Raw genomic sequence first — 21,382 nt, 5'->3', positions numbered from 1 at the left:
ACAGAATATGTGGAATATATACTCAATGCAATACTATGCAGCTAGAAAAAAAAAATGAAATCCTGTCATTTGTAAAAGATGAATGGGACTGGAGAACATGTTGAATGAAATAAGCCAGACACAGAAAGATAATTACTACAAGTTCTCTCTCATATGTGGGAGCTAAAATTAAAAAACAAACTCAATCTCAGCAGAGAATGTTGATTACTAGAGGCTGAGATGAGTAGAAGGCATAGAAGGAGTTTGGACCAAAATAAATAGGGTAAGCTAGGTGTGGTACATTAATTGTGACAAATATATGAATATGAGTTGTTAAGGGGAAGTGGGATAAGAGGTATATGGGACTGCAGTGTATCACCATCTCAAATTCTTAGTTTTTTAAATTCTAAATTAATCAAAAAATGTGAGGGTTTTTTGCACAAGAGAACTGATTTTACAATGATTACTGTGCACATTTACTACATATTAGGCCATTGGGTTAATGTATTATCCTATTTTAATGTCTTCTCATTAAATATTGAAGTTGCTACTCATTTTTTGGCCATTTTGGCTAATGAGGATTTTTATTCCTATATTTATCATCTTTTTAATATTTTATTAGGATAAAGTGTGAAAAGTGAGATTACTGGCTAAATGGGAATAAGCATTTGTATGTCAATTGATATTGATTGCCAAATTATTCTAATAGAAACTAGCAGGACATGAGTGTGCTAATTTTACCAGCCTTTCCAGCTTTGGATTTTATTTTATGTTAGTTTAATTTGTGTTGCATTGTACTGTGCTGATTTAATACTCCATTTTCTTTACATATGTGAAAGTTAACTGTTTCCCTTTTTTTTATATAAAATTATCATACTCTTTCCTCTGGAATGAAATCTGTTCTTACTGCTTTGTCAATGGCTGAACCTACTATGTTGGATTTGATATTATCATTCAACAAGTTAATGCATTGGCACTTCCTCCATGCATTTGTGGAAGTATTTAAGAGAAATTTTATGTTAATATTCTTGCAGATAAATCTGTCATGGGTTGCATTTTTCATTGAAACCTGTTTTCAGTGATAAAAAGGGCTAGTTAGATAACTACCAGTTACTGAAGACTACATTGGTGATTTGGTTTAGCAAGAGACTTTTATCTTAACTCTTAGTCTAATTTTAAACTAGGATATTTAAAGTATTATGAGCCTTCAAAAAAAGTTCTCACATAGAATAGCAGCACAGTTTTTCAATATTTTCTATATGCAAGTTTAGTTCAATGCCAGTAGATGGCACTAATTACATAAACAATTCAACAAGTTAATGAAGAGAGATATCAATACATGCAATTTTTTTTATTGTTCCCATTTTGTTATGTCACATACTCAAAAATTACATAGGAGCTTATTTTATAGTTTTCCTATGATAAAACTATGAAACCCACTTAACTTCTAATTAATTGCTATGAATTGAAATACCTAATATTTGGTATTGCTTAAGACGCTACTTTTGAAATATTTGGTCATGAAAAGTGAGGTAGCTTATGTTGTCATGATTAACTAAAATCACACGGTGGCTTAGAAGCAGTTGTGTGGGCAAGTTCTGACGTATAAATTCAGAAGCTATGTACAAAGCCTTTTAAGAAGCTCTACAGACTTTAGAAAACAAACTGATACTCATTTTCTTTCCCATATGCGTTTATAGCAATTGGCCAAAGACCTCCGCCAGTGGCAGATAAATGTAGATGTGGCAAATGACTTGGCATTGAAACTTCTGAGAGATTATTCTGCAGATGATACCAGGAAAGTACACATGATAACAGAGAACATCAATGCCTCCTGGGGAAGCATTCATAAAAGGTATGGACTACATTATTTCTCAAAGTGTTACTGACTGCAATGATATGGTGATGATGTTGCATGGACAATGCAGGTTTGTTTTCCCAGTCCTGCTTAACTGGGGCTTGTGAAAATATGGAATGCCAAATTTCAACTAAGCTTGAAGATTTGGCTCAGTCTCTTATTTTAGATGTGAAGAACCTGAGGTGTGGTGAGATGAAATGATTAGCCCACAGTTAAAGAGGCAGTGACGAGAAATTAAAGGAAAAAAGATGGATTTGTATCTGGAGTAGCCATTTATCAGTCTTCTTTGAGATATCTATCCAAAGAAATATTTTTCTGTCCCATTCTGCCCTCACCTTGATCTGACAAAGAACTCACTTTGCATTTCATGATGGAGTGAGAGCTATCCACAGTGTCACCATTGTATCTTACTGCCCACACCCAAAGGAAAAGTCCACGTAGGTTAATATGACTCAAAACAGCCTTTCCTATTTACTTCTCTATGGAAATTAAAAGCTCTTAGAGATACTACCCTCTCAAACCAAGTTCAATTTCCTTATTATCCATGCTCTTAATTCCATTAGCACTTATTAGAATTAAAAACATGAGTTATGTAACTAATGGTTTAATGTTTGTCCTCCAAATTAATGTAAACTTCTTGTGGACAGAGACTGTATCTTTCTTATTTAATGCGTCCCCAGGTTCTAAGCCACATGATATGATAGGATGCTGGTAAATATTTGTTAAAGATGACCTCCCCGACTTGCAAATGTAACATTGCTTTTTCCATGCTGTGGCAAGTTAAGGATCACTGAATACTTATTTTGAGTTGTGTCAGAAAACAGAGGTAAAAATAGTACCTGTGCAGGGATGGGAAAGACCATAGCAAAAAAATGAGTTCCAGAAAATGACACAAATGACTGAAAATGTCAGTAATGTAGACTTGATTAACAAAAAATGACCACAGTTGAAGGAAAAAATAGACTTTAAACTAAGAGCCAAAAGTCTTAAGTCTTAGGAGTAATGAGCCTTTGATATATGGAAATTAAGAAACCAAGTAAATCTTGAAACTGAACTAGAGATTGAAGGGTGAAAACTCCTGTGAATCTTGATGGAGCTGGTGACCCTGAAGAGCAGAGCTGTGCAAGTCCTGAATTTAAGATAGGAGGTTCAGATGACTGTGATAAAGAAGGTTGAACCTGAAGTCAGGGAGTTATATTTGGGAACCTATCAAAAGGATCCTGGGGCGGGAAAGGTGAACTTGAATAGGGGACTGATACTTGGAGAAAAAGTAATAATAGTTACTGCCTTCTCTCAGTGGCAAGGTTTGAACTTTATTCTCCAAATACATCTCTGATACCTGTTCTGTTAAACAAGATTAGATTAGGTTTGGGAATAATTATACATATGAAATTCATGTCAGAGTGTCAGAGACTCAGTCATTAGATTTCAGTGAGAAATACTTGCTTCTCAAAGAGGAGTCTCTCTTTGGGAATGCAAACTAAGATCAGAGACTAGGGCCAGCATTATGGCTCAGTGGGTCAAGCCCCTGCCTGTGATACTGCCATCTGTAGGAGTGCTGGTTCTAGTCCTGTCAGCTTCTACTTCTGATCCAGCTCCCTGCTAGTGCACCTGGGAAAGCAGCAGAAGATGGCTCAAGTGCTTGTGCCCCTGCCACACACGTGGGAGACTCAGATGGAGTTCCAGGCTCCTTGTGTTGGCTTAACCCAGACCCAACTGCTGTGACCATTTGGGGAGTGCAGCAGCAGATAGAAGCTTCTCTCTCTCTCTCTCTCTCTCTCTAGCTCTGCCTTTCAAATAAATTTCAAAATCTCTTTAAAGAAAGATCAGAGGTTAAGTTGGCAAGTTGAGTGAGTATAAAGTGAAAAGGAACCAAGAAGTGAAGCAGTTAATGACCCCGCTTGAGACACCCACATACCATTTCAGAGTATCTGGATTCAAGTCGCAGCTCCACTTCCAAATTCAACTTCCTTCTAATGTGCACCCTGGGAGGCAGCAAATGATGGTTCAACTACTTGGGTCCTTGGCACCTATGAGAGAGACCAAGGTTGAGTTCCTGGTTTTGGCCTTGCTTAGTCCCATCTGTGGTGGTCATTTGGAAAGTGAATTGGTGGGTGGAAAATCTGTCTCTCTTTCAAATAGATAACAATAAAATTTTTTTTAAAAAAAGAGAGGGCCAAAAAGAGCTTATTCCTGCTACAAGATTAGTGCTTAGTGCACTCATCTGCATCTACACTGTTATTTCTGGCAAATCCCTCTCTCCATATTCCCATGTTCATTTTCTTTGATGCCCCAAGCAGCTCTCTCAGGTCTTTTGATTACTGTGATAAGGTCTTTAGATTCTTCAGGGGAAGGACTTCCAGTTTATTATTTTTTTTTTTGCTTTATCCCTAAAAAATCTGTCAAGTAAGGAAAGTATGTAGTTACTTTTGCAATGAATAGATTTAGAAATTGAGAGGATAACAGATTTTTAATTGGCGCGTATACAACGTTCAGTTCACCAAGCCACCTTTGATTCTTGCCTGCAAAGTTCTTCCCAGTTGTTTTCTCACTAAAAACACACTGTTGGCACAAGTCCGCCCCCTTGTGTAGATCCAGCTCTTGTTGACCACCCATCTGTATTCCCAGGTGCGAGTGGTCTTTTCCGATTTAGGCATCTATATGCTGCTGCTTTCTTTCCATTTTAAAGTTCCACAGGAATGTCAACTGGCATAGGTTCAAAGCTGAGCTCATCTTTGCCTTTTTCCAACCTTCTGGTTGAAATGCAACTGACTTCTCTTCCTATGGTCTCCATTGAATTTACCATACCCTATCCACTTGTTGGATTTGGAAAACTCAGATTCATGCTTGACTTTCTATCACTCTTAGAGCTAAGCTATCACAAAGTCACTTATTGCCTAAATGGCTTGAGAATCTAGTCACTTCTCTTCCTGCTCCGTGACTCTCATAGCTTCCTAAGTAACCACACTGTACATCTAATTGGTTTCCCTACTTAGAGCTTTCCTACTTTGCACTCATTCTCTACATAGAATTCAGAAGGATCATTCTAAATAAAGTGTGTTCGTGTAGCTCACCCTCCTCCCATTTTTAAAGCCATTAGTAGCTTATCCATTGCTTTTTAGACATTCCACTCTTTTAAATGGCTCTAATGCCTTGCATGATTCGGCCTCTCCTTGCAACTGCAGTCTGATTTCCTATTCTCCCTGAATCCCACACATCTACTTCCTCACACATAATTAAGTCACATTGAGCTGTTTTAATTTCCCCTTAGCTATGTTCTGACTTCTCTATATCCACTGACCTGGTATATATTATTCCCTCTTCTTTGCTTTCTTAAGTTTTATTCATTATCAAGGTCTCAGTGTAAGTGCTGATTCCTCCAGGAAGACTTCCCTAACTACCAAACCCCAGATTCCAGACTCTTCTGGTCCTGTGACACAGGGCTTATCTAAGTGTTGGCTGGTCTTTGTTTACCTCAAGAACATAGGTTCTGTAAGGGTGTGTAGCATACGTGGGGCTTGTCCACAATCAAAATCCTGAGACCTTAGACTGGAGCATCATAAATACTCTCAAGACATTTTTTTGGTTGACTAGACAAGTGAACAAATGAACTATGTTGTCCCGGTATGTCAGTAATTCAACATAGAAAGCAAAGCTATATATATTAGGATTGCTTTTGACTTTCAAGTAGTAGAAAACCTTACAGTAGCGTATCAAACAGAGGTCTGTTTTTCTCACACAGTGAGAAGGTCAGTGGTGGACAGTGGCCCAGCAATGTCAGCCCTGAAATGTACACATTCCTCTTGGCATTTCCCTCAGAACTGTATATTCCAGTAGGAAGGAGAAGGACAGTGCTTTTATTAGGAAATCAATGGCTTCCTCAGGAGCTTGTGAGCCAGAACACAGCGTCATCATCTCTGGTGCCTGGGAATCGGGGCTGAGCCAGCCAGCGGAGACCGTGTCACACAAAGGATGTGGACAGAATCTAATGACAATCTAACATCCTGTAGGCTGGGTTCCATTACGTTCCCTGAAGAAATACTTGTCACATAATGGAGTGGTGGAGTAAGATTACAATACCACTGGGCCATTTGGGCTTGATAGTTCCTCTGGCCAGAGTGAGAGACCAGGAGGAAAATTGGATTCTCTATTGGTTAATGATACTTTCCTCTGGCATCCACATTCTATGTGTGTTATGTGTGTCTACTGTACAGGCCAAGCAGGATCCTACTTCGTCTACAGCTTCTCTTATTCTCCACTCTCATAAACAGGAAAATAACCCTCCATGTGATCTTTCACTTTTTGATCTGTTTGTGTAATACCTGGACCAGCAATAAAGTCTGCTATTTGAGTTTACATTAAATATAATTAAAGTAAAAATTCAGTTTCTCCATCTTATTAGCCACCTTTGAAGTGTGTAATAGTCACATGTAAATAGTGGCTATGTGGTTTGATAGTTCAAAGTGAAACATTTCTATCATCACAGGAAGTTTCATTGACAGTCCTGCTCTGGATCAGCTTTGTCTGTGTTCACTTGAAAGCTTAAGGCTCATTTATAATAATTATATACCGTATTGCTTCAAAAAGGTATTGCTGCATTTTATACATAAAAAGTGTTTTCTTTACACGGTGGTTCATACAATTGCATTTCTTTGTTTTGACACTATTTCTTCTACTTATTTATTTTTTACAGCAGGATGGATGGTCCCTTCACTTTTGTATAATCTTATAAACTTATAAACTTATAATCTTAAAAATGAGTTTAATCTTATAAATTCATTTTTAAAAGGCAAGTTTAATAATTGACTTTGAATCATGGAGAAAAAGAGAATCATGTCGGAAAAAAATTTTGACCATGACCTTTTAGGTAAGAGAGACACTGTAGAAAGCATTCCAACTTGATCCTTTGTCACAACTCGTGACACTCTGTTATACTACTGAACACTAATTATTGCCTGCACTGAATCTTCCAATATATGTATAAATCTATGCAACGTTTTTGTATATGTGGAAGTCTATTTAAAGCAATAACATTTCCAATTTAAGTTTAAATGCTTGAATGTTAAGTTATAAAAATGTAACTTGAAAAAACTTTACTGTGATCACACTCTGGCAGGTTGTAGTTTCAAGACATAATCAAAAAAAAAAGTCAAACTAATGTTTTGTGTTTTAGTGTTTAACTTTATAAATGGATTGATGAGTTTTCATTTTTCACTCACACTTTTGAAAGGAACTTTTTAAATTTACTATTTTTAAACACAAGATACAAATAGCCATTTGTGCTTAAGAGGAATTAATCCACTAATCATGAAAAGATGGATGCTTGTTAACTAAATTCTGTGATTTAGAATTGGATCAGAACATAAATCATCATTATGACCTATGGAAAAAAAAGTTATTTACTGATCCTATTCCTTATAGAGCCCATGTTAGCATATAAAGTCCAGAAGTGAGTACCTCTGCAAGTTCATTTCTTTCTCTTCAGTCCCTGTGAATAGATATGAATTCGTGAATAAGATAATATTGGCTGTGATATTACAAATTATTGTGAGAAGCCTCTAAGGATTATATTTCAAGGACTGCCATCTGGCTGATGACTTTATGATGACACTGTCATGAGATTTCATTTCCTTATTTCTATTCCAGGATCACTCTTTAAACAAGAAATGAGCATTAACTCTGAATTGTCTGTCTGTAGCTATGTGAGAGCTTCCACTACTACCAACCAGCCAGGTGCAAGCTCATCAAGTAGAGAAAATGCTGCTGGCAGCAGAGGGTTCAACATGGCTGGGAGTTACTTTCCTAAGCTCTTAAGTACTAGAAAATTACTCCTGAGTTCGAAGAAATATTAGGCATATGCGTCTATATGTAACATGTATATATATGCATGAGCATGTATGTACATACAAATACACTGTTCCTTAAATTAATACTTCAGAATCCATTTGTCCTTCCTAATAATTTAATGATCCCAATTAATAGTTAATAATCTGAAAAAAATCATCCCCTTATTTCTCTTTGGCAACACTCATTTAAAGCACTTGAAAATCACCATTTGCTTTTCTATTCCTTGGTTCTTTCTCCTCCTCTTCACTTTAAAGAAACAAGAGAAGGGAAAAAAAAATAATAACATTGAGCCCTATGATGTACACAGCACGAGTAACTTGAGTAGCTGCACACTGGATCTCTCTTACATTCTCTGGGATGTTCTTCTGGTTATTATTCTGCTTGTTTCCTCTGGAATCTTCAAGTTCTTCCTTCTTGTTGTACTTCCCTGTCAACCAATCCACATATTCAGATCCCCTTCATCCTAAAAGAACTTCCCTTCCTAAAGGAATATCTCTTCTCTCCAAGCTATGCATGGTTTCCCCCTTACTATCCAACTGTTATTCAGTTCCTGGTTGTACTTTGACTCAGTCCAACCTTAATTTCCTAGCACCACCACTTTATGGGAAACAAGGACTCAATAAGATCAACAGTGATATTGTAATAACTAATTGCCATATTATCCATCTGCTTGATTCCATTTAACAACTATACTGTTGAAACTTTGCTTTCTTTGGTTTCCCAGTGTTATCTTACAGCTCTCCTCTTTTTCTAATCATATAACAAATATGAAATCCTTTGCAAAATACCTGCCACATAGTAAGAGCTCAGTAAGTGTCATCAGTTATTGACATTATAAGAATTAATTCACTCACTTAGTACATATTTCTGTGCTAATTATACGCTAGGTAGGCTCAGTTCTTGGTACCAGATCTACAACGGTGAAAATCCCTACCCTCAGGAAGCCTATATTATAGGAAGGAGAAGGTGGGAGAGAGAAGAGACCTTGATAAATTTTTTTTTCCAAGATCGATTTATTTTTTTTTAATTTTTTTATTTTTTTGACAGGCAGAGTTAGACAGTGAGAGAGAGACAGAGAGAGAGGAAGGTCTTCCTTCTGTTAGTTCATCCCCCAAATGGCCGCTACGGCTGGCATGCTGCACCATATTTTTTTTTAAATGTGATATGTCAGATGGAGATAAGTGCAAATGTGGAAACCTAAAGAGGGAACAAAGTAGAGTGTGTGGGGGTGAGGTGTGTGGAAGCAAAGCGCTGCCATTTAAAATGGGTGGTAAAGAAAGGTCTCTCTGAAAGGGTAACATTTAAGCGAAGTGTGAATGCCCTGGGGATATGAACCATGAGGCTAATTGGAAGCAAAGCATTCCAGGAGTGTCCTATTAAGTGACACTGAGGGGAGAGCATATTTGGTAGATTGGAGGAAGCCTAATGATATCGGTGTGGCAGGAATAGATCAAGTGGGCAAGAGGGTAGCAGACAATGAATCCAGTGAGAGCCTAAGTCTGATCTTGCTGGGCCTTTGAGGCCCCTCTAAGGATTTTAGTGTTCACGCTGGGTTAGGTGCGAGGCATTGGAGGGTTTTGAGCAGAGGAGTGCCATGTTTTCATTTATCTGACTCCTCTATTTCAATATCCTAAAGGGAAATAATGCGATCATTAGAAATCTGTTGGGATTACCCTGTCAAGAGCTGACTGTATCTAAGATCGGAATGGGAGAGGTGAATGGAGTGAGAAGTGGTTACATTCTCTTATATATGGACAACACAGCCCACGAGGTTTCTTAATGGGTTGAATTTAGTTGTGAGAAAAAGACAGGAGTCAAGGAAGACTCCAGAGTTCTTAACCTGAGCAACTGGAAGATGGGCTGCTTACTTAGAGGGAGGCAGACGTATCCATGGGCAAGATACCAGGAGAATGATGGGACCACATTACATTTGAAATTTCAGTTATTCGTCCAGGTGGATATGTGGAGTAAATATCTGGATATACAGACCTTAAGTTCTAGAAAATGGCTCAAGATGGTTGCTCAAGATAGAAATTTGAGATTTGTAATAGTGATCAGTGTATCTCTTTTTATACATCCTTGAATGTTGGGATCCCACTCTTAACCCACTTTTTTCTCTACATATTTCCAGTAGCTTTGTCTGTTGACCTCAACTACCAGTAACACTCCTGAGTCTTGTCCTGCATCTTTCACCTGTCTCCTCATGTCCGAAGCTCTGCTTTGAGCCCCCTGCCATACATCTCTGCCTGCATGTCCTACAGGTTCCAGAATCTGTGAAGCAGGATGCGTTCCCTGTCTGAAACAGTGCTAGAGTCCCTGTGTTGTCAGTATTGTTTAATTGCCTAACTGCATTGTCTCTAAAGCTGGAAGTCTAAAGATGACCTTCTATCTTTCCTTTCCTCTGTCGTTCCCATCTGTTGACACATGCAGTGAGAGGCATCCCAGTTCCATGAATCTCCCCTACAACTTGCTGTAGAAAGGATCCCTTTTCTTCCTCTGTGTAAGTGTCGCCTCATACAAAAGCCCTTTCGTCTTCTGTGCCGCAGATCATGTACAGCTTCTCTCAGTCATCATGGAGTCTCCACGCTCACCTGCCCTTCATACCGGCCCAAGGGTTCTTGGCCTTAAAAATGATAGTTCTTGCTTCTCTTTGGGCTCAGCACTTTTTTTTTTCTCCTCAGACCTGATGGATGATATTTACATATATGATCTGTTCCCAAAAGTATACTTCAATTTTTCTGGAAGGAAAAATAAATAAGGAAAACATGTTTTTTTTTTTTTTTCTGCGAGTGAAAACAAATAACCTCTGTAAGGAAAACAAATAACCACTGTAAATGTTTGTTTGACTACTTAGCAGAGGAACAGGCGTGAGAACTTCAGAAGAGTCTTACATTTTCCTATTCGCTAATGATTTCCTTTCTCAAAACATTTTTAGAGTTTCTGTTCTGGAACCACATGGGAGCCTATTTTATGATTATCAGCAGACTGTTGTATTATTTTATAGCCACACCTTGTGTTTGCTCAATAATTGTTCTCAATAATTGTGAGTGGAATGAAATGATTAATCAGATGTTGGGCACAAAATGGCTTTGGATTATTTCCAAAAATTTAACACATGAAGATTTGCTTCCCTGGAAGCTATGTAAAAGAAAGTAATTGGATGCAAGCAGGATGTTTATTTAAAATACAATCTCTTATTAAGTTGGAAACTGCTCATAATATACTTGTAGCATATTTTATTTATGAATATTAAAGCTAAAAATAAATTGTCCTAAAGCCACCAGTTCAATCTTTGTAATTTTGAACAACGTATTTTTAATTCCTCTTATGCAAAATATATCTCCTAGTCCATTTTAAGAACTAAGATTTAGGTACATTCCCAAATGCAATCTGTTAGCTACTTCTTTAGGTATACTTCTTTTGGCAGTCTGAGGAGGCTTCCTTTGCCTCTTCAGGAGTAGTTGTATATATAGTTAAAAGACACTCCCATTTTTATACTGCAGAAACCCAATCTTCCCACCTGATTATGAAGCCCAAGAATTTTTATCATACCACAATAGGATAATATAATACCTATTATGTGAAACCTTGGGGCTCTGGGCCAGGGAGTGTCCTGATCCATATGGATCTGAAAGGTTCAGAGTAATGCGTGCCCAGTTCATTTTATGCCATCTCCTTTAAAGTAATTAGCTTGCAGGGACTGCACACAAAGGAAGACATTTGGAACCATGTCATCGGTGATTTACTGGTGTGGAAAATTACCTGCTCATGTAGCCAAGTAGCCATTTTCCTTCTAACCCAGTCCAAGAGTCCTGAACTGAGCTCTACCAGTACATCAAAATATGTGATTACAAATGCCCCTGCATGTAGTTTACCCATGAAAAACCCTAAGACCAAAGAAAACTTCCAAGTATTTCCTTATGAGAAATTATAGGGGCACCAAAAGGCTTTTCTTCATTCATAAATTTATTAGTATGATATCTACAATGAAAACAAATGAGAATAAGTTACCCTTACTTGGTTTACTTGTAGTATTGTTAGCAACAGCATATACCATGTTTTTGGGTATTTTTGTATCTGCATAATTCTCAAAAACATGTCTCTAAAATATTTTGTAAAGTGTAAGAATTAGCTACACTTTATTTTTAGAAAGTTGAGTTATTTTAGTAGGTGGATATAATTGTTTGACTTAGTTTTTTGAAAGATTTCTCTATTTTAAAATCAGAGTTACAGAGAAAGAAGGAGAGATAGAAGTCTTCTATCCACTGGTTCACTCCCTAAGTGGCCACAATGGCCAAGGCTGAAGCAGGCCAAAGCCAGGAGTTTCATCTGAGTCTCCCGTATGGGTGGTAGGGCCCTAAGGACTCGAACCATCTTCTGCTGCTTTTCCCAGGCCATTAGCAGGGAGCTGGATCAGAAGTGGAGCAGCTAGGACTCGAACCAGTGCCCATATGGAATGACAGCGTTACAGGCTGTAGCTTTACCCACTGTGCCACAATACTGACCCCTTCCTTGACACAATTTTTAACTGTACAATTCCAGCAGTCTTATGGCATGGGATTCTTTTAGCTTTATTTGGTATATAATACGGATTGGATGTGTTTCTATATAGTATTTATTCAAATGGATTCCTTATATTAAAAAATACAGAGGACATGAAAGTATTAGTAGGCTTTGTGAAATTGATTTTTTCCCAATTCCCCTACCTTAAGAGGAATTTAAAAGTTGTATGTTGTGTTCAATGGTAGACTGTGTGTGTGTGTGTGTGTGTGTGTGTATTTCAGCCTCCTCTCACCAATAGGGAAGCATGATGCCTTTCCTGACTAATTGAAGCAAAGATCCTGGCTTGGGTCCTTTGCCTTGCATGGAGTATTTTCAGATACGTAAGCCTAGTAAATCTCAACTCCTGTCAACCGCTGCCTACTTCACATCCCAGAGCCCAGCAGCCCCACGTCTACAACCTTGTGCACTATCTTGAGTTTCTGTGGTGTTTCTGACTCACAGAACTACTTACCTTACTTCGGAGCCTGGATTGTGCCTTTTGAATGTTCTGTTTTGACATTTTATCTAGCACTGTTCTGTATTCGGAGATTGCTTCTATATATAACCTTCCCCCCAGTATAAAGTGATACTTTTTGTTAAAAAGTTAAAGAATTTATAAAATGAATCATCTTTAACACTCTTAGCATTTCCTTTCATTGTATTGTTGCAAATGTCCTTTGCCTACATTTATTTTACTTCTGATTTATTAACAGTTGAAAGAGTTTTCAGATAATTTTTTAATTTTCCTTTTCAAAATTGCACCACATAATATTTTTTTAGTTTTGTTTATTTCAAAGGCAGAGAGAGGAAAGAAGTAAACAGAGATGCCATCCCCTGGTTCACTCTCTAAATTCCCAGGACACTTAATTCATGTCACACACCTGAGGGACAGGAACTCGGTTAGTAGAGCCATGGCTGCTGCTTCTCAGGGTCTGCATTAGCAGGAAGCTGAAGTCAGGAGCCAGACCTAGGTAGCAGACCTAGGCACTTGGATGTGGACTGTAACTATCTTAACCAGGGCGCTAACTGCCAGGCTAAATGCCCACCCCTACCACATTTTGTAGGTATTATCTTTTCAAGGAAAATCATTAGGGAGATCACTTCTTGAGGTACATGGCGACTTACTAAATAGTCAGAAACTAAAGCAATACGCTTATGCCTCTAGCCATTTTTTTTTTTTTTTTAATGCTCAGGCTATTCTATCTTCAGGATTCACCCAAAGAGATGAAAAGTAAATTTAACTGGGAACTGAACTCCCCATTCAAAGCCATGGTTGTGTGTTTTAAATATCTTCTGATATGCAGCTTTACACATGACTTCATGATATCCTTAATTAGAATACTCTTTACGTAACCTTGTGTTCAGTCAGTGTTTTCATGCCACAGTGCAAACATAGCAAGTAGGGTGGACCTAACCTAAACACCTTTGTTGATTATAACCTACGTTGCTTGGACTTGTAGTAAATCATACTTTTCCTACGAGACTGTGTTTTTCTTCTATATTGTAAGTATTTTAGACTTACCTAGTGAAACTGAGTTACTCAACTTTTGAAAAATATTTAAAAGAATTCACAACCTCTTTTGAAAAATGTTTAAAGGAAGCCAATCCCCCAGTAGATGACCAAGTGTAATTTTAATCCTGATACATATTAAGTGAAAAAATCATGAATTCATAAGGATTATTTACAATATTCATTTTTGTAGTGAGATATAATTTATTAATAGGTAATAGTATCAAAATTTCTTATTAAAATAGAAATTCTAAAATGCATTGTTCTCTTTAGCTATGAATCTACCTGTTGATTTCCATTTATGCAGTGCTGTTGTTCCACCTCATATCTGTACCTTGGGAGGCCTGCGCTCTGTTCATTGCTACTTAATGGGTACATGACAACTTGGAAGGAGATTTCTAGAAACGTTTCACAGTAACCTAATCTCAGTGTTGTGCCATCCAGTGTTTTTTTTTTTTTTTTTAGTAGTAGTTTGGATGAAGATAGAGATAGCATTCTTACCAAATTTGCTAACAATACAAAGTAGGGAGAAATGGGAAACATACTGTATGAGAGTTTTCAACAATTGGACTCATGGGCTGAATACTGAAAGATGAAATATAAATGTTAGGCGCTACATTAGTTCAATAGAAAAGTAAAGCAAAAACGGACCCAACTGACTTAGACTGAGCTCCCTAAATTAGACTCAAAGAGGAGAGTTATATGTTTCCAGGGAAAACTAGGTAAAATACTGAGAGAGGCAGCTGTGAGCTATTAGCAGTCAGTATTCCTATCAGCTATGGCATGGGACCTTGGCAGAGTATCAGTGTACCTGCTATCCTAGCGTTACCCAAAGTGTTGTCTTCAGACTTGCAGCATTAGCATCACTTATAAACTAGAATATAAATTCATAGGTCCTACCACATGCTACTAACTCAGATTGAGCACTGAGATTTTTGGACAAGTTTTCAAGTCTCTAAGTCATTTCTATGCATATTAAAGTTTGCAGAATGTACTACACCAATGAAAAACATTCAGAATATGGAGATAATGTAGGGGTTTTATGCTCTCTCTCCATCTCTTTATTTCAAACACACCCACTACCACCTAAGCACACAATCCCCCCCCCCCAAAAAAAAACACAAACACAATGATAGGGTGGTGGGAAAGGAAAGCTAAGGGGATATTTGACTAGATAAATAATATAATCTAGGAGTGTGTGTTGTGGCACAACAGGTTCAGTCTCTCGGGACACTTGCATTCCATATTAGAGTTCTGGTTCAAGTCCTGGCTACTCTGATTCTGATCCAGCTTCTTATTAATGTACCTGGAAAGGTGCATGATTGCCCAAGTACTTGGATCCCCATCACTCACGTAGGAAACCCAGGTACAATTCTGGGCTCTTTAATTTGGTTTCACATAGCCTTGGCTGTTACAGGGATTTGGAGAGTGAACCAGTGGCCGCAAGACCTCTCTCCCTGTCATTCCACCTTTCAAATATACATACTGTTTTTTAGTTTTCTAAGTTCTTCTTTTTTTTGGTGGGGGGCTGACTGTAAAATTTCCAGATTTGTCTTCTAACTCAGATGTTCTTTATTCTGCCGCATCAATTCTGTTGTTAAGACTCTCTACCTAATTTTTTATTCTATTGAATTATTCATTTCCAATATTTCATTTTGATTTCTCTTTAAAATCTCAATTTCATGAGAAAAATTTTCTTTCATGTCATTTACAGATTTCTTGAGTTTGTAGATTTGCTTCTGATTACTTCTAAGTAATCCTATGATCAATTTTTTGAATTCCATTTCTGGCATTTCTTCAGTCTCTTCATTTTCACATTCTAGTATTGAAGTGCTGTTGTGTTCCTTTGGGGGTGTCACATTGTCTTCCTTATTCTATTTTTTTTCAATTGCTGCATTTACTTTTAGGCATTTGTGGAGATACTTGTTGGTTTATTTTTTTTTCTTGTGATGGTTTTTATCTTGGACTATGACTCTGTGGATTAGTGGAGTGTTTGAACTTTCAGTGAATACCCTGAGGTGTGTGCTGGGTGTGGCCAGGGAGCTTCTATATACATACATCATATATGTATATTTTTTCAATAAAGAATATCTAAGAACCTGTATTTCAGTGTGATAGAAAAAGGCATTTTTCGTGATACAGCTGTCCAAAGATGGGATAGCCTTCCCTGTAAGGTTGTAGAAGCATTAAATAATGGGTTGGATGGGAGCCAGCATTGTGGTGTAGTGGGTAAAGCCAGCACCTGCAGCACCAACATCCCATATGGACACTGCTTCATGTCCTGGCAGCTCCACTTCCAATCCAGCTCCCTCTCAATGCACCTGGGAAACCAGCCAAGGATGGCCTAAGTATCCCTGCACCCATGTGGGAGCCCTAGAAGAAGCTCCTGGCTTCTGGTTTCAGCCTGGCCCAGTCCCAGCAGTTGGGGCCATTTGGGGGGTGAACCAGCTGAAGGAAGATACATATAGTATCTATTATTCCTTCAGGACTAATATTCTCACTTCATGTTCTGTTAGAAATTTAGGTACCTTTCCTGGGAGGATGGATGGATGGATGGGTGGGTGGATGGATAGGTAGATAGGTAGATAGGTAAATAGGTAGAGATAGATAGATAGATAGATAGATAGATAGATAGATAGAAGAGAGGGATGGAGGGAGGGAGGGAGAAAGTAGGGAGTAATGGAGGAAGGGAAGGAGGGAGAGAGGGGGAGGGAGGAGACAGGGAGAAAGTAAGAAAGTGATTGATTCTTTGACACAGCATCTTTGAATCCCATGGAGTCTTTTCTTGAGATTTCACATAAGGAGAAGGGAGGGAAAATGATTTAGAAATCACAGACCTAACCTGGGGTACCTTTACTGAAAAAAACCTACACTTAACCAAAGTCTCTATTTTAGCAGATAGCAGTAAACAATAGAGGCAATGGAAAACAAAATCTACTATAATTACTGGGATCTGCTAATCAGGTTTTTTTTCCTGAAACAAACTCCATTAACCCTCCTTGATACTCTATCCTCGTCAACATTTTCATAGCATAGGGCTAACTCATAGTTTGGGCATTTTTTCCCCATGCAAAACATGTAATTCACGCCCAGCTAATGATTACTTTAGCCTAATTGTTAGGTTGCTGCTGGTGACAGGAAAACTTATCTTGGCAGGTAGACAATTCCAAAAGCCCAGCCAAGCACTTGATATGTGTGAATAAGCCTGAAAATACTTCTGCGGTACAGTGATGCCAGCCAACTCCTCTCACTCGGCAGTCATTCCTGACGCGTAGACCCCATCTACTCGGAGAAGCAGCCAGAGCCCTTCAATAGAACTGTTTGAAGAACCAGAGTTGAAATGCAAAGTCCTAGCAGGATTTTGCAGACTCCCTGGCCAAGTAGTAGTTTGGGACTCGTTCTCGAGTGCAAACCCTTAATTAATAGAGTAGAACAGCTTGATCAGGCTAGGGTTGGCTTTCTGGGGTATTCTCTGCTTGTCAAATGACTAGCAGACACATAAACCTCTTCAGCACTTGCTGGCCTGCATTCCATTTTTGCATCATCTTTCAATCCCTGTCACTGGCTTCAATATCAAGATACTCATAATTCAGATAAAGATGTTGCGACACAGAGTCAGTGACTTTGCCAAGCTCTAGATACCAGCTCCTGTTAATTCTGACACAGAAATGTCGGGTTTCCTCTCAGTTGTCCTTTTTGTTCTCCAGGTTCTTTTCTTTTGTTTCTTTTTATTCTTTATGTTGTAGCATCATTTATTTATATGATGTGGATTCTCTAATTCTTTGACAATGTTCTCATGTATGGTGATATGTTGCTTGTTAGTATTTCAAATAGTTCTCATCACTACATAGCTCCTTTGTAGCTTTCCCAGCATATTAATATGTCCATGAGGACATCCTAGCAAGTATTTGCCACTCTTCCTGGAAGAGCAAGGTTCTCTCCATCTTGTTTATCTATATACTACAGTTTTGCCAAATTTGCTTTTCAAAATGAATTACCTGGTAGAGCCTTACAGTATAACTTTGAAAATATAACTTAAGGGCCTGAAGCTGTGGCACAGCCCCTGTACCCACCTGGAAACCCCAAAGAAGCAGCTGGCTTCAGATCAACCCAGCTCTGGCCATTGTGGCCATTTGGGGAGTGAACCAACAGATAGATAGAAGACTTTTTCTCTGTCTCCCCCTCTCTCTGTCTGTAACTCTGCCTCTAAAATAAATAAATAATTTTTTTAATCTTTTATTTAATGAATATAAATTTCCAAAGTACGACTCATGGGTTACAATGGCTTTCCCCCCCATACCGTCCCTCCCACCCACCACCCTCCCCTTTCCCACTCCCTCTCCCCTTCCATTCACATCAAGATTCATTTTCGATTATCTTAGTATACAGAAGATCAGCTTAGTATACCTTAAGTAAGGATTTCAACAGTTTGTTCCCACACAGAAACATAAAGTGAAAAATAATAGATGATTTTTTTTAAATGATGATGAAATCAGATCAGACCTATTGTCATGTTTAATCCCAGTGAGAGTCAAGTTGGGAATTGATAATTTCTTTTTTTTTTTTTTTTACAGAAGATCAGTTTAGTGTACATTAAGTAAAGATTTCAATCGTTTGCACCCCCATAGAAACACAAAGTGAAATATACTGTTTGAGTACTCGTTATAGCATTAAGCCTCAGTGTACAGCACATTAAGGACAGAGATCCTACATGAGGAGTAAGTGCACAGTGACTCCTGTTGTTGACTTTACAAATTGACACTCCTGTTTATGGCATCAGTAATCTCCCTATGCACCAGTCATGAGTTTCCAAGGCTATGGAAGCCCCTTGAGTTCTCCGACTCTTATCTTGTTTAGACAAGGTCATAGTCAAAGTGGAGGTTCTCTCCTCCCTTGAGAGAAAGGCACCTCCCTCTTTGAAGACCTGTTCTTTCCACTGGGATCTCACTCGCAGAGATCTTTTTGCCAGAGTGTCTTGGCTTTCCATGCCTGAAATACTCTCATGGGCTTTTCAGCCAGATCCGAGTGCCTTTAGGGCTGATTCTGAGGCCAGAGTGCTTAATAAATAAATAATTTTTTTAAAAAAAGAAAACATTAGCTCATCAATACAGTGTGAGTAAATAGAGAATTCTATAGATTCCCCAATTAATCACAACAATATTTAGAATATCCCATTATGTGTCAGAAGGAATAAAAGTCAATGTGAATATAATAATTTGCCTCTTCTCAGAAAAGAGATTATTGGGCTTTCCTAGAATGCCGATTCATAGGCACGTGCAAAAATTTTGTTTACCATCCCCAAATATGCGTACCGATGGCAGCGCCTGACCAAGGGTCAGTGTTTAATTCTCACTGAAGCATTTAATCAGAAAATGGCAAAAACATGTCACCATCAGTTTTATCATCTTAAAATATTTTCATAATAAAGTATCCACACTAGTGCACATGTAACTGACACCGTTTGAATTTAAGTTTTACTTTCTTTTTTTTAATAAATATTTTTTAAATTATTTATTTAGGAGCTAGAGTTGCAGAGAGAGAGAGAGGGAAAGACGAAGAGAGAGTCTTCCATCCACTGGTTTACTCCAAAAATGGCCTCAACGGCCGGAGCTGCGCTGATTTGGAGCCAGGAGCTTCTTCCCGGTCTCCCACACAGGTGCAGGGGCCGAAACACTTGGGCCATCTTCTACTGCTTTCCCAGGCCACAGCAGAGAGCTGGATTGGAAGTGGAGCAGCTGGGACTTGAACCAGTGCCCATATGGGATGCTGGCACTGCAGGCAGTGGCTTAACCTGCTAGGCCATAGTGCCAGCCTCATGAGCTCGTATTTTCTCACATTTCCTTCACAGAATTACTATTACACATTTATCTAATGCTATTATTGTATCATTTGAATGTGTATTTCACTAACAAAACAGAAATGCGATTTTATTTGTTCTGATACCAAGGTTATTTTTATCACATTTTTGCATGAAGATTAAAATAATTGCAGCTCTATCGCTTGTTGCAAGTTTTAAGAGCCACTTAAAAATATATGCTTGGGGCTGGCAGTGTAGTGCTGCAAGTTAAGCTGATGACTGTGGCACCCGCATCCCGTATCACAGTGCCAGTTCAAGTCCTGGCTGCTGTGCTTCCAGTCCGGCTCCCTGCTAATGTGCCTGTGAAAGCAGCAGCAGGTGGCTTAAGTGCACTCCAGTGTTCTTGTTCGTTCTCTCTCTCTCTCTCTCTCTCTCTCCCTCTTCCTCTTTGTAATTCTGCCTTTCAAATAAATAAATAAATATTTAAAAACATACATGCTTGAGACCAGCATTGTGGTGTAGTAGGTGAAGCCATCGCCTGCGGCACTGGCATCCCATATGGGCACTAATTCGACTCCCAGCTGCTCCACTTCCAATCCAGCTCACTAATGCACCTCGGAAACCAGCAGCAGATGCCCCCAGTGCTTCTGCCACTGATGCACCCCTGGGGGACCCAGAAGAAGCTCCTGGCTTTGGACTGGCCCCCGTCCCAGTCAGTGCGGCCATTTGGAGAGTGAATCAGCGAATGGAAGATATCTTTGTCTCTCTCTCTGTCTCTCTCTCTGTCTCTGTCTCTAATTCTGCCTGTCAAATAAAATAAACAAAATCTTACGTGTGTGTGTGTGTGTGTGTGTGTGTGTATGTGTGCACGCTTAAGGAAACATGTAACACGTGATGAGGTGGGGGAAATTATGATCCTATTTTCAAGTGAGAAATAAAAATGCATGTGCAAATCAGTATACTTCAATTCCACAGCACGTATGAAAAACTACTACTTTACCTATCCAGAATAGCATTTCTCCTCTAACAACTCAAACTGTTTAACAGTGAGCTAATTGGGAAACTTTGTCCTAAAACTCTGCTCATATAATAGTACAAGTGTCATACATATGAAAGGGAACAGCGAGTACCTCTTCGTTTTTCTTCTGTCGTGTGTTCAGGAAGGAACATGCCCGAGTGACATGTGTGGTGGTCTCTAAGAGAAGGCAGGGTAGCAATACACTCTGACCCTGTTTGCTGTGATTACAGCAGGCAAGTTACTTAGGAAGGCAGTGACTGCCTAAGTAATCACCTCTAACATTTTCAAAATGAAATTCACCAATTTGATTGACTCCAAGTAGTGAGCAGATAGATCAAACTCAGCAGCTCCGTGATTCCGAATGGCGCTCATCTTTCCTAGATGTGCCATGTCATCCTGTGTCAATTAAGTTTTCAGGTGATCTTCAAGGATATTTCCAAGTACAATGTACTGCAGTTATCCCGTAAAGTCACCTCCCTCCTGGCACCGCTATTGCTGTGGTAGATTTGACTTCGTGTCATTCACAGAGCTCCTACAGCAACATAAGGAAAATGGAGCAGCAAATGAAAAATTAATCCAGTTCTCTGGCTAACAAAAGTGTTCATGAGGCCTAGTGGTGCAGTGAGTTAATCCTCAGCTTGGGATACCTGTAATCTTTATCAGAGTGCTGGGGCGGAGTTCTGCCTCTACTTCCAGCCCAGCTCCCTGCTAATTTGCAACTTGGAAGGCAGCCCATGATGACTCAAGTACTTGGGTCATTGGCACCACCTGAGAGACCTGGAGGGACTTCCTGGAACCCTGGCTTGGGCCTGGCCCAGCCCTGGCTGTTGA

The 21,382-nt window shown here is 38.9% G+C and overlaps 1 protein-coding gene across 14 annotated transcripts in view; it reads left to right on the top strand.

Moving 5' to 3' along the window:
- The window catches only part of DMD (dystrophin), a 2,249,390-nt gene that overhangs the window by 1,698,240 nt on the left and 529,768 nt on the right, over window positions 1-21,382 (top strand). For all 14 annotated transcript variants that reach the window (XM_070067426.2, XM_051827673.3, XM_070067427.2 and 11 more), the window contains one exon: window positions 1,680-1,834. In XM_070067426.2, coding sequence (XP_069923527.2) covers window positions 1,680-1,834 — 155 coding nt within the window. The remainder of the gene's footprint in view (window positions 1-1,679; window positions 1,835-21,382) is intronic.

Source organism: Oryctolagus cuniculus, chromosome X (assembly GCF_051225735.1).
Source record: "Oryctolagus cuniculus isolate XC-2025 breed Fujian yellow rabbit chromosome X, ASM5122573v1, whole genome shotgun sequence".
Lineage (NCBI taxonomy): Eukaryota > Metazoa > Chordata > Mammalia > Lagomorpha > Leporidae > Oryctolagus > Oryctolagus cuniculus.
The sequence above is the reverse complement of the archived record's forward strand: the minus strand, read 5'-3'. Positions and strand labels throughout refer to the sequence as shown.